Source organism: Quercus lobata, chromosome 7, assembly GCF_001633185.2.
Source record: "Quercus lobata isolate SW786 chromosome 7, ValleyOak3.0 Primary Assembly, whole genome shotgun sequence".
Lineage (NCBI taxonomy): Eukaryota > Viridiplantae > Streptophyta > Magnoliopsida > Fagales > Fagaceae > Quercus > Quercus lobata.
Genome location: NC_044910.1, coordinates 30,072,960 through 30,084,866, shown reverse-complemented (window position 1 = coordinate 30,084,866; position 11,907 = coordinate 30,072,960). Strand labels below are relative to the sequence as shown.

Sequence of the window (11,907 nt, the reverse complement as noted above, 5' to 3'; positions counted from 1 at the left end):
TATCCCTGGTAGTGAAGAATCTAAAGTAAGCTTTAAAAAAAAAAAAAACAATGAGATAACCAAATAATGGCATTCAACTTTATACATTGATTAGTGTTAGGGTCATATTTTCTATGTATTGGCATATCTTTTGACCAAATACACTTTACTTGTAATTTGGTATATCTAAGATGTGTTTAGGATATCAAGAAGTGTGTTGATAAGACAAAACAAATGGTATCTTTAAAGACATGAAAACTAAATCAAGAAATGAGTGAAGAAAAGTTGATTTAGTGAGTCTCGACACTAGTCTTGACACAAGCTCAACACTAGCATCTATTGAGACTAAATGAGTAATTCTTGACACTAAGCTCGACACCTCTTGATCTATCGAGCTATTTAGATATAGAATTCTCAAATTAGAATTTCGGCCCATGATGACTTGGATTTCTAGGGTTTCATTCACTAAACCTCTAAAGCATATAAAAACTTTATTTTGAAGTCATCAAAGACACAAAAACTCAATTTAGAGAACTCATTCACTCTGTGAGAAGCTACTGCATTCTTGTGTGCCTTAGGGATTTATAACCAAGTGCTTCCAGATCTTCAACGTATTTTGAAGTGAAAAACTTTGCATCCAACAACAATCAATCAGTTGCTAGGAAATTAGACACGTACTGGGATTTGTACGTACAAGAAGAAGTCTCTACAAGATCAAGTTCAATTAGGGATTGGAGTAAAGGTTCAACTATAAGTTGGTATTTTGGGAAAGTTCAGGGTAGTAGTAAGATTTCTTATATTTGTAACTGCTTGATCCTTGATTAGTGGATTCTTGGGAGTGGTGATTTAAAATCACCTGGTGGGGGGTTTTTGCCTTGTGAGAGGTTTTTCTCATTCGTTTACAAATTACCACGTCAATTTAATTTCTGCTGCACTTAGTTTGTTTGGTGATTTGTTTATGCCTCCACGATTTGTATGTAATTTAACATAATTAATCAACTTGGGTAATTGAATTAATTAACCGGGGTTAATCTATAACCCAACAACTAGTTCCTTTGTAAGGCTAACAAAAGTTTAAATTTGTAACAATTTATAATAATTAAAAAAAAACTTTTAACTGCAAATTTTCTTAGGCAATCTTGGATAAATCTTGTCAATTGTCATCTAAGATTACCCATATTTAAGCTAATTTCATGTGGGATGTATTTGATTTTTATTTTTAAAATTTTAAAGGGTCATGTCAACGGGTAACCTTAGGACAATTGTTATTAAACTATTTTTAGAAATTTTTTAAACCAATTTCATGAAAAATGCCCTTAGGGTATTCATTAACATTTCCCAATTTTAAATAATGAAATTGTACTATGGTAGGGTTAAATGTAGTTGTCTACACTAATTTTATATATTCTAATTCAAGACTCTTGTGCCCTCTGATTAGAGAATTAGTTTGGATGATAATGTAAACATTATAAATTAATTTTAAATTAAAATACTCATTAACAATAAAATTTTTATAATTGGCAAAACTTAGATTTTTTTAAGAATAATGCTAGAGATACAAGTTATTTTACAAAAAATGTTATAAACTGCTAATGTGGTGAATGATTATTGGTAAATGAAAAAAGTAATATTAATTATATGCCTAGATAAAAACTAATAAGAAGTTTGCCACATCAATATTTTGTAAAATAGTTTGTGATTATAGCATTACTCTTCTTTTAATTGTAGTACAATTTACCACACAATTAAATTCAAACACATATTAGATTTTCTCATAAATTAATAAAAAACACAGTGAATTTAATCAATTGTAGTGAATTTAATCAATTGTACAAAAACAATATCATCTTTAACGAGGATAGTTAGATTCAATTAACTACAATTATATATATGAATTTAATTGAAAATTTTAATGAATTGCATTTATGGTTGTAATTAAATTTAACTATTTTTTCATTTTTTTATTAAAAGAAAAACAAGGGGCTTGCAGTCACAAATGCGATCACTGCCCCCATGTTACTTAAGTAATGGTATTACGTGTCACTCAAGCACTAATAACTAATAAGTAATAAGGTTTGGTATTATTCGAACACACAACTTCGGAACTTTGAAATATAATGGATCATAAAGACTCTCTACTACTAAGTCACCTTTAAATGAGGTGTTTTATAATTTATCATGCAATTGGATGGGATGAGTTTTGAGTGATATCACTCAATTTTCTGTTTCCATCATTCAAATCGTGTGGGTCCCACGGATGAGCATTTGTTTGGATGAGTTTTGGATCATTGTTTCCATTACTCAATTTACTGATTTTTGAGTGATGAGTTATAGAAATTGAAAACACATTTCAAAACTCAATTTTCAATGGCATTTTTGTAATTAAACCCATACACCCAGCCGCAATGTTTGGCAAACATATATATATATATATATATATATATTTATATATATTTTTTTGGTGAAACCAGCCGCAATGTTTGACAAATTTTTTTTTTGTTGTGAAACTCATCTGCAACTTTTGAAGTTGAAAACTAGGTTTGAGTTAAGGTGCCAAGCAGGGGGTTTGAGAAATTGAGTATTTTAAGTGATGAATAATGAAAATTGAGTGATGACAAATTACAAATCAAACATGCCCTTATACTTTACTATACTTTACTTTAGGACAAAACGAGATACTAACAGTAGTGAATGGGTGTGGTGTATGATGATGAACTGATCGTCAGTTTATTATGATCGTCCAGATGGAAGCCGTCCCTGACCAATCCAATCTTTTGCAATTCGTGGACGAAAGAAATGAAGTAGTTCGCCGGCGTTGTGCCTGCAAAAAGGTCTCCGATGCCAAAGTCAGAATGATTGACAAAGGAGAGCAATGAGAATAATGCGTTAGAGTATTTTTCTTACCCTACCCCTTTTGGGGTTCGGTCTTTATATATGTGTGCAGGTGATTTCTTCTAGCCGTTGGTGGAGTCTTGATGGAGGCTTTAATCTTGCCTGGTAATGCCCTTGCAGGGTGTTAATGATGAGCTGCCCTTCCCAACGGTCTGAAGGTTGATTAATGTTTTGTAACGGCTCTGCGAAGAGTGGAAACGAGTGTTCATGTCTTTGAGCGACGACCTTTTCCCTTAGGACGATTTTATTAAGGTCGTCCATAACCTGCATCGTATGGACGATTACAACTTTGGTCGGGCGTATCAGTGTAGACGTCGTTCCTGGAGTAGCAGCCACATGGTCATGGCTGCCATTATAGAAAAACGAGAGAAATTAAAATATATAAGTCCATTTTTTCTGCTATACTTGTCAGTTGCCACTGTCTTTTTGAGTCAATTGTCATATTCTTGGTGCGTGGGGTTGTCGGTAGAGGGCACTAATTTGAGTGCATGTTGCCCTACACTCATTCAGCTCCTTGGATTATTCATTTCTGGTCCACATAAAAATTTTCAGAAAGAAAAAATTGATGTAATGAGAATTTTTTTCCCAATATTTTGGGGTATTTTTATTTTAGTTCTTGTATTCTTAAAGGTTTTGTTATGGTTTTTGTGTTTTAAACAATGTTTCATTTTGATTTTTTTTTTCCTTATCTCAATGACCATAAATATTAATGTGATTAACAGAATGCTCACCCTTAAAAATAAGGTAGCTAAGAGTTAACAAAATAATAATAAAAACATTTAGTTGATACCTTGTTATTCGATACTTAAAAAAGCCATATCTGCATGAGCGTCTTAATAAAAATTCTACGTAAAAAAGTAAAAGAATAAAATAAATTTTAAAAAGAAATCTATCCCAATTTAATTTCTTTTCTTTTCATTTATTTTCATTTAGTATTTTTTTGGGAACCCAACACACATATATAAACATAAAAAATTACAAATTGATAAATTCTGATTCCCAAGTTGATTTGATATTGATCAAGTGTGTGTTATGTGGTGTGTGTGCTAGGTTGAGCATATTAGTTAATACAAGTTTTATTAATGAATGCAAAGCAATTATGCAAAATATCATATAAATTAAAAGACAAATATTAGTGAATGTCATTATCCTTAATTGTTTGTATTACATCTAGAGTTTCATATCTAAGTTACTACAATACTACTTGTAGCAACTGAAGCTCACAATATAAGTATATTATATGAGACCAAAACTTATATTATCTTTAAACTCCCCTTAGTTTTACAGAGTCCCTAACAAATTTTTTTTTGGTATTGAATTTTATTTCAGAGGACTTATTCAAAATTATTTGAATTAAACCTCACAAATTAGAAAAAAAAAAAAAAAAACATTACAACATTGTAGCTGATTATTATACAAATAAACTACCAATTTAACATGATAAATCACTATTAGTAATTTAGAAAGCAAAAATTAACAAAATTATAGTTGTTATCCATTTAACATAAAACTTTTCATATTTTAAAGTTGTCAAATACCTATTGATATAAAATATTCAGTAATTTGATTAAAAAAAAAAAATTCAATAATTACTTCAATATCGCAAGTTGTTCATGCTTTAAAAAATTTGAGAGAATAACACAGCAAGCATCTTAAACTCTTTCTTGCTTGGATCCTACAAAACAATATATATATATATATATATATTTATTTATATATAGTTGTACGGCACCTAACATCCAAGTCCATTTAGGCCTTGGGCCATGGATTAATAATATGGGCTGGGGGTCCAACCTCCGTACTACTAAGGATCCTGTCCCACGCCCACAATAACTACGAGTCAAAGATGGGTGTTGTCCGAATACTTGAAAAGCGGACTATGGGTGCTCCGCTCACATACTGCTCGGAAAATCATCCCCAGACGATATACACATGCTCGGTCATATCGCCATTTGAGTGCTCGACAGAACCTTAGGAAACTCCGCTACCGAACACATTTGCTGCAGTGGGAACCATTTCCAAAACCACTCATACCTAAACATCCACTTAAATTTATCAACATTGGACCTCTCTTTGCACTAGTTAAAAAGATAATGATGATCACCCCATTAACAAAGGGCAATAAATAGGAGAAACTAATGAATGGAAGGGGGATGCAATTTTGGGAGGAGAAAAGAGAGAGAAAGAGAGGGTCTGAAAGGAAGAAAACATAGAGAAAGAGAGAAAAGTGATCTCATTGAGTCTCTAAACCTAGAACAACCCAAAGTAGGATACCCAGACCCACCATACAAATAAGTTGTGAGCCCAAGTAGCGTACAATTGGCGCCCACCGTGAGGCCCTCCTACGACGCTGTGGTTCTAGAGGGACTCGAGCTCGGGAAAAATGTCTGAAAGGCATTCGGGGGGTCATGCGGAAAGTGGATCCGTAGGGTCTTTTTGGGGGTCTAGCTGGCGAGAGTGCAGACAGAAGGAACGAGAAGATAGGGAGTATGACCAACAAGAAGAAATGTCTGGCATGGGAGGAGGATCGTACCAAACCCAACGGACGGTCTCTGGTGCTACGGGATGTAGGCAGAGGGAGGAACGAGATGAAGAGCTTGAACGGCTACATAGACTATTCAGGGGTTTGGAGCTGGAGGTAAAGGGTAGGCGTCGGAGAAGAGACAGAGATGACCAACAACGGGAGGTCGGCATCGGAGGAAATAGGTATGGGGAGGGATCTAATCAGTCCGGATCTCGGCTACGGCGAAGTCGTTCACATTCCCAAGAATCCCATCAGTACCAAGACCGTTCACATTCGCGGGGATCTCAATGGTATAGGAACCGGTCTCCATCCCGGGAATCGGAGCAACGCTGAGATCGCTCACGTTCTCGGAAAAATCAAGTTAGGAACTCAGTCTCCCCGGAGGAAAGGCGGCCTCCAAATGCTGCCATAGATGCCATGAGTCATGCTTTACGAAAAGCAGCTCGGTCTCCGTTTTCGAATGAAATCGAGCGGGCCAAAATGCCAGACAGGTTTACTCGTCCCCCGTTCAATTGCTACGACGGGAAAACAGATCCAGTAGAGCACGTCAGTCACTATATTCAGATGATGTCTTTGCATACTCATAATGATGCGCTGATGTGGAAGGTATTTCCTTCGAGTCTGAGACCAACTGCTTTGAGGTGGTTTAACGGGTTATAGAAGGGATCCATATGTAGTTTTTCCGAGCTAATTTAGGAGTTCAGTGTTTGGTTTGTGACTTGCAGCCGAGTACCTCAGCCGGTAGATGCACTTCTGTCAATGAAAATGAGGGCGGGAGAGACCCTTTGTAGTTACGCTAGCCGGTATTAGGAGCTATACAATGAGATAAGCGGGGATAATGAAAGGGTCACAGCAAGCACTTTTAGGATGGGGTTGCCCGAGGATTCTGGGCTACGAGAGTCGTTGACCAAGAAGCCTCCTGAAGGCATGCGGTAGCTTATGAGACGCATTGAGGAATATAAACGTTTAGAAGATGACCAGCTGCAAAACAAAGATAAAGCACCAATGATGAATCGTCCTCGGTAAACTGGTCTCCCATTCAGATCTCGGGGGGGTTTAACGATTCAAGAGCCGACTGCACAGATGGGAGAAGTGAATGTGACGTTTAAGGAATCGGTACATAGGATTCTCGACCGGATCAAACATGAGCCGTATTTTCGATGGCCGAACAAAATGGGAGCTGACCCATCCAGGAGGAATCGGAATCTGTACTGCACTTATCACCGAGACAAAGGTTACACTACCGAACAGTGTCGGGTGTTAAAGGATCACCTCGGGCAATTAGTCAAGGCCGGGCATTTAAAGGATTTCGTGTTGGACTCGGGAGACAGAATCGCAGGGCAAGATACTCGGCAAAGGGGAAACCCTCTCCCACCCCCTGTAGGGGTGATTGAAGTTATCCATGTTGCCCTAGAAAGGCCCGTTGCAGGGAGAAGGAAAGGAGTGTTGACAGTAGTGTCAGTAGATGGTAACTCGGACCTACAGTTGCCGGGTAAGAAGATGAAGTTTGCACGGGAGCCTATCTCATTCGACGATGACGATTTGGAGGGGAAGATCCAACCACATAACGACGCATTAGTGGTCACGGCCTAGATAAATGGCTTCTTAGTAAAAAGGGTAATGGTAGACTAAGGAAGCGGGGCTGACGTAATGTACTCGGATCTGTTCAGGGGACTCGGACTGAGGAAATAGGACCTGATGAAGCACACTTCGCCCTTGGTTGGGTTTGACAGTAAAGTAATGATTCCTGAAGGGCAAATTTCACTTCCCGTGATTATGGGAGGGAAGGAGGTGGCAGTGACATTTACAATAGTAAGTTCATTTTCCTCATATACGACCATCCTGGGGAGACCGTGGATCCATTCAATGGGGGCTGTCCCGTCTACCCTACATGTAAAGATCAAGTTCCCAATCGAGCAGGGTGTCACCATGATAAGAGGAGACTAGCAAGCGGCCAGACAGTGTCTTATTGCTGTAGTTAATTGGAAGTGGGGGAATTAAGTCAATCAGGGAGAAACAACCGGACAACTAGAAGGAGACGAGGGGATTGGGCGGTCTGAACAGGAGCAGGTTGAGCGGGAAGATGCATCCTGGAAGGTCCCTTTATAGCAATCACAGGGGCCTCGAGAAGGAATGGGGGCTAGCTGTGCCGAAGAGCTAGTAAAGGTAAAGATATTACCGGACACTAATAAATATTTTCAGGTTGAAGCGAGTATGAATAATGAGGAAAGGGTCCAAGTATTGCTGTTTCTGACTCAAAACATAGATGTCTTCGCTTGGAACCCCTATGAAGTTCCTAAGGTTGATCCGGTGTTTATCGTCCACAAGCTCAATGTAGACCCCTTGTATCCACTGAAGAAGCAGAAGCCGAGAAGATTAGCCAAAAACCATGTTGAGGCGGTAAGGCAGGAGGTAGAGAAGTTGAAGGAGGCCGGAGCAATAAAGGAGACCTTTTTCCCGAAGTGGCTAGCAAACACTGTGGTCGTCAGGAAGAAGAACGGAAAATGGAGGGTCTGTGTGGATTTCATGGACTTGAACCGAGCATGCCCAAAGGACCCATTTTGTAACACCCCGACCCAATTTTTATAATTAAACTATGTGTTTAAGTGGTTAAGTATTATTAATATTTTAAGCCACTTACTTACAAAAATTAATATAAGAGTATTTAATAAGCGTATTATTTTATAATGCCATTGAATGAGAATTGTAAAGATTATAAATAATTGAAATGGTTATTTGTATTATAAATATATACTTAGTATGTGCAAAACTATATTAAGTGGTTAAGTTATGAGATTTATATATATATATATATATATATAGTTGTTGGTGTTTTAACTATGTATGATGCATGAGATATTATAGTGGAAATTCCACCCACATGCAATCAATTGAAATTCAACACATGTAAAGCCAAAGAACCATGCATGTTGATAAGCCCCAAAGACCAAGACTTGGACATGCAATGAGCAAGCACCACCTAATCTCTTCCTTGACTTTCTCAAGCTCTAGGACATCTCATAAACTCTCTTGCTCTCATTTTTTTCCAAGGGTACACATACAAATCAGAAATTTCAGCTCACTTTGCTCTCTTTCTCTCTCAAGGAAAGAGCTAGGAAGCTCTCTTAGGTCCACTTTGTCAAGCCCATGGGTCCACAAATGAAAAGAGAGATAAGGCTTCATCATCTTTTCTTCTTTCTACTCTTTTAAAAGCAACTAGAATAGTTAAGAGCTCTCTCCCTCTTTCATTCCTACGGGTCCAACACCAAAAGAAGGAAAAGCTCTCAATTATTTTCTCCCTTTCACACCTACAAGTCCAGCAGCAAGAAGGAAGCTTCTTTCAACTCTCTCAAGCTCTCTACCTCTCATACTTTCTAGTCCAGCCACTAGGAAAGGGAAATCCTTTCATATAAGTCTACATATATATATATATATATATATATATGCTATTTTAAGAAGTTTTGAAATTGTGTTGATGGTTTGTTGAAGGTAGATTAGGGTTTTTACTAAGTAATGATTTTATAGGATTAATGAAGTAAGAAAAAGTTAGGATGAGTATTTTGATGCTGCTGCTGGGATTTTTGGTTGTGTGTATTTTGCTCTAAATGGTTAAATGACTGTATGTATGTGTTTTATAACATGTCTAATGAGTGTATAAAATCCCCATATGAAAATACCATCGTTTGATAATTGTTTGTGAATTTACGATAAAACGTTGCAAAGCTGTCACTGTGACAGATTCTGTGTTCATGCATGGTAAAATATGTATTAAATCATATTCTGTGAATTAGGATGGTAGGAGTAGTTTTTATAAAATCTAAGACACATGTGGTTGTTATGGAAGTGGTTTCATAGCATTTGGATGAACAAAAAATAATGGTTTAATTTGTAAGTTGCAAGAAATTTTGTCAAGACAGATTTAAGCACGTTGTCTTGTATGATTTTTAATAAATCATGCTTTTATGATTTGACTCCAAAATTTTATGGTATATACTGGACATACAGGGGAGTGGTTCTGTAAAATTTCATGACAATTGGACATGCATGAACAGCCCATTTGTATTTTACAAATGAGGCGTACGCTGCTGGAATAAAACAGTGAACAGTAAGGGACATGCTTAACTTTGAGGATTTAATTCTAAAGTTAGGGTGAATGTTTTAAGCTATAATTTAATATGTTTATCTTTTGGTATGTTTAGACCATAGATTAATTTCGTGTAACTTGGTTTGAGGTTTAGTACTCAAAGGAGGGGTTCTAAACCATGCAACGGTTGTATTTATGAAGCTGTTTTGTTCAACATGTTGTATGATGAATGTATTTTGTGTTTGTGGAAACCTCGTTGAGGTGGGATTAGGATTTTCTTGATTATAAGAGATAGGCTTTGAGATTAAAGTGTAAGTTTATGAAAAGGAATTATGGATAGTAATAAACTTTGATATTTGGTTTAGGTGTTACCAGTTCCCCAGGTTTAAGCTCCGTCGACTGTAGGCTCTTCGTTCCTCTGCTTTCAGGTAAGGGATAAGTTATATGGGTATTTGGTAAGTCATGAGGTTATTTTAAAGTATATTATGCATTAAAAGGTTTTTGATTAGAGATATGACATATAATCATTATTCTGACAAAGATATGTTCGTGAGCTTTCGAAAACTTATGTATATGATTTAAGCATATTGATGCTATTACCGATTCCACGAACATGATGTTTAAAGAAAAGAATAGAAATACTATTATTATGAAATGTTATACAAAATAAGAAATTTCAGTATGATGTAAAGTATGAAATGTTTTCGGGTTATGTCCTCTGGTGATCTGAACTCTGCTAGTAGGGGTTAATTACTGGCTTTCCATGGAAAAATATTATTTGTTTGGCCATTTAAAGTAGAGGAAATTTGGTTGCCCGTAACTCTAATCTGAATAAGGCCTTCTCCCCAATGTGTACGGACGGCGGGGAGGAAAAAAACCTGGAGGGGATGTGCCATCAGGCCTCTCAAAGGGGATAATATCATACACACGGGGGCACCCAAATGTGATGAGGCCTTCTCTGTACAGACTTATCAGATATGGACTAACCAATAAGTTATTTATGAACAACTATATTATGTTATTAATCATGAGAGAATGATTTTGTTTAAATGCATCATGAAAAGTTAAAAGCTCTCATGAAAAGAAGTTTCTAATAAAAAGAAAAACTGTTCATTAAAGATAAAAGTTTCTGAAGTTCTGTTGTGCTATAAAGATAAAACTTTTGATGAAAGTACAAGTTTATGTCTAAAAGTTATCAGATATCTTTTTTTATGAAACGTTAATTTTTATGACCATGAAAGATATAGTACTTTATGAGAAGAAGTTTATGAAGAAAAGTTTTCTTATTAGTCAAGATGTTTCTAGCTTAATACAAAGTTGCCGATTATCTGATTTAAGTTAAAATAATTATTTTGTAATGAGAATATATATACGGCGACTTTGTAGGAAATGAAAGAAGTTTAATCCGAAAGGTTTTGGTACTATTAACCCGATAAGAAAAAGGAGAACAATTATTTTCTATGAAGAGCGTATAAGCTATTATTATGACTAGTATAAAATACTATGCATGAAAAAATGTTCTCCTGTTCAAATATTCATAGAATGAAATGATTTGATTTACATGCATCCTTATTGAATTCTCATATATCTTACCCTTACTGAGCTGTGTAGCTCACGCCTTCCACTTTTTCAGTTAGCAGGTTTTATTTTGGAGCAGAGGGAGCCTTAGTCGAGTTTGGAAGGAGCTGATTTTAGTTTTATATGTATAGATCCTAAATTAGACATTTGATGTTTAGCTTTGTAGTATTGTGTATTTTAGGATCTAATGAAAGTTGTGTACCTTAAAGTATTAAAAGATGTATCATGTGAAAGTGTGGAAATTAAATGATTGGTGGATTATGTTATATTTCGAGTATAGTGTAGATGCTCTGACTATCAAGTGAAAAATTATATCAAGAAGTAAAGAAACAAGAATGACAAGAAAAAGAGAAGCTTTTGTAAAAGTTTTGTAAAAGTTAAGTTGGTTCTTGTTAATATCAGTTTTAGGCTTGATATTAGCATGCCGGTCATGGTCACAAATCCGGGTATTGGGTTTGGGGCGTGACACATTTCCCATGCCAAAAATTAATCAATTGGTGGATGCCACTTACGGGCTCCTGAGGATGAGTTTCTTGGACGCCTTTCAAGGATACCATCAGATTGCCTTGGCCGCCGAAGACTAGGAGAAAACGACATTCATATCCCCCGACGCAAATTATCATTACACCGTGATGCCCTTTGGGCTAAAGAATGCCGGGGCGACATACCAGCGAATGATGACGAGGATGTTTTGGGATAAAATTGGGCATTCAGTTGAAGTGTATATTGACGACATGGTGGTGAAGAGCAAGCAAGAGGCACGACATGTAGAGGATCTTCAGGGGGTGTTTGAGGTGTTGCGGAAACATAGATTGCGCCTTAACGTGGAAAAATGTGCCTTCAGAGTGGG

The 11,907-nt window shown here is 36.5% G+C and overlaps 1 protein-coding gene and 1 long non-coding RNA gene across 2 annotated transcripts; both read left to right on the top strand.

Moving 5' to 3' along the window:
- The first annotated feature begins 6,478 nt into the window (after positions 1-6,478).
- LOC115951880 lies at positions 6,479-6,988 on the top strand. The gene has a single exon (XM_031069010.1). The coding sequence runs from the start codon at positions 6,479-6,481 to the stop codon at positions 6,986-6,988; it is 510 nt and encodes a 169-aa protein (XP_030924870.1).
- A 2,522-nt stretch (positions 6,989-9,510) lies between these two features.
- On the top strand, positions 9,511-11,328 carry LOC115952913. The gene is made up of 2 exons (XR_004083594.1): positions 9,511-9,907; positions 11,113-11,328. It is a non-coding gene; the product is annotated as an uncharacterized LOC115952913 (long non-coding RNA).
- Positions 11,329-11,907: the final 579 nt, after the last annotated feature.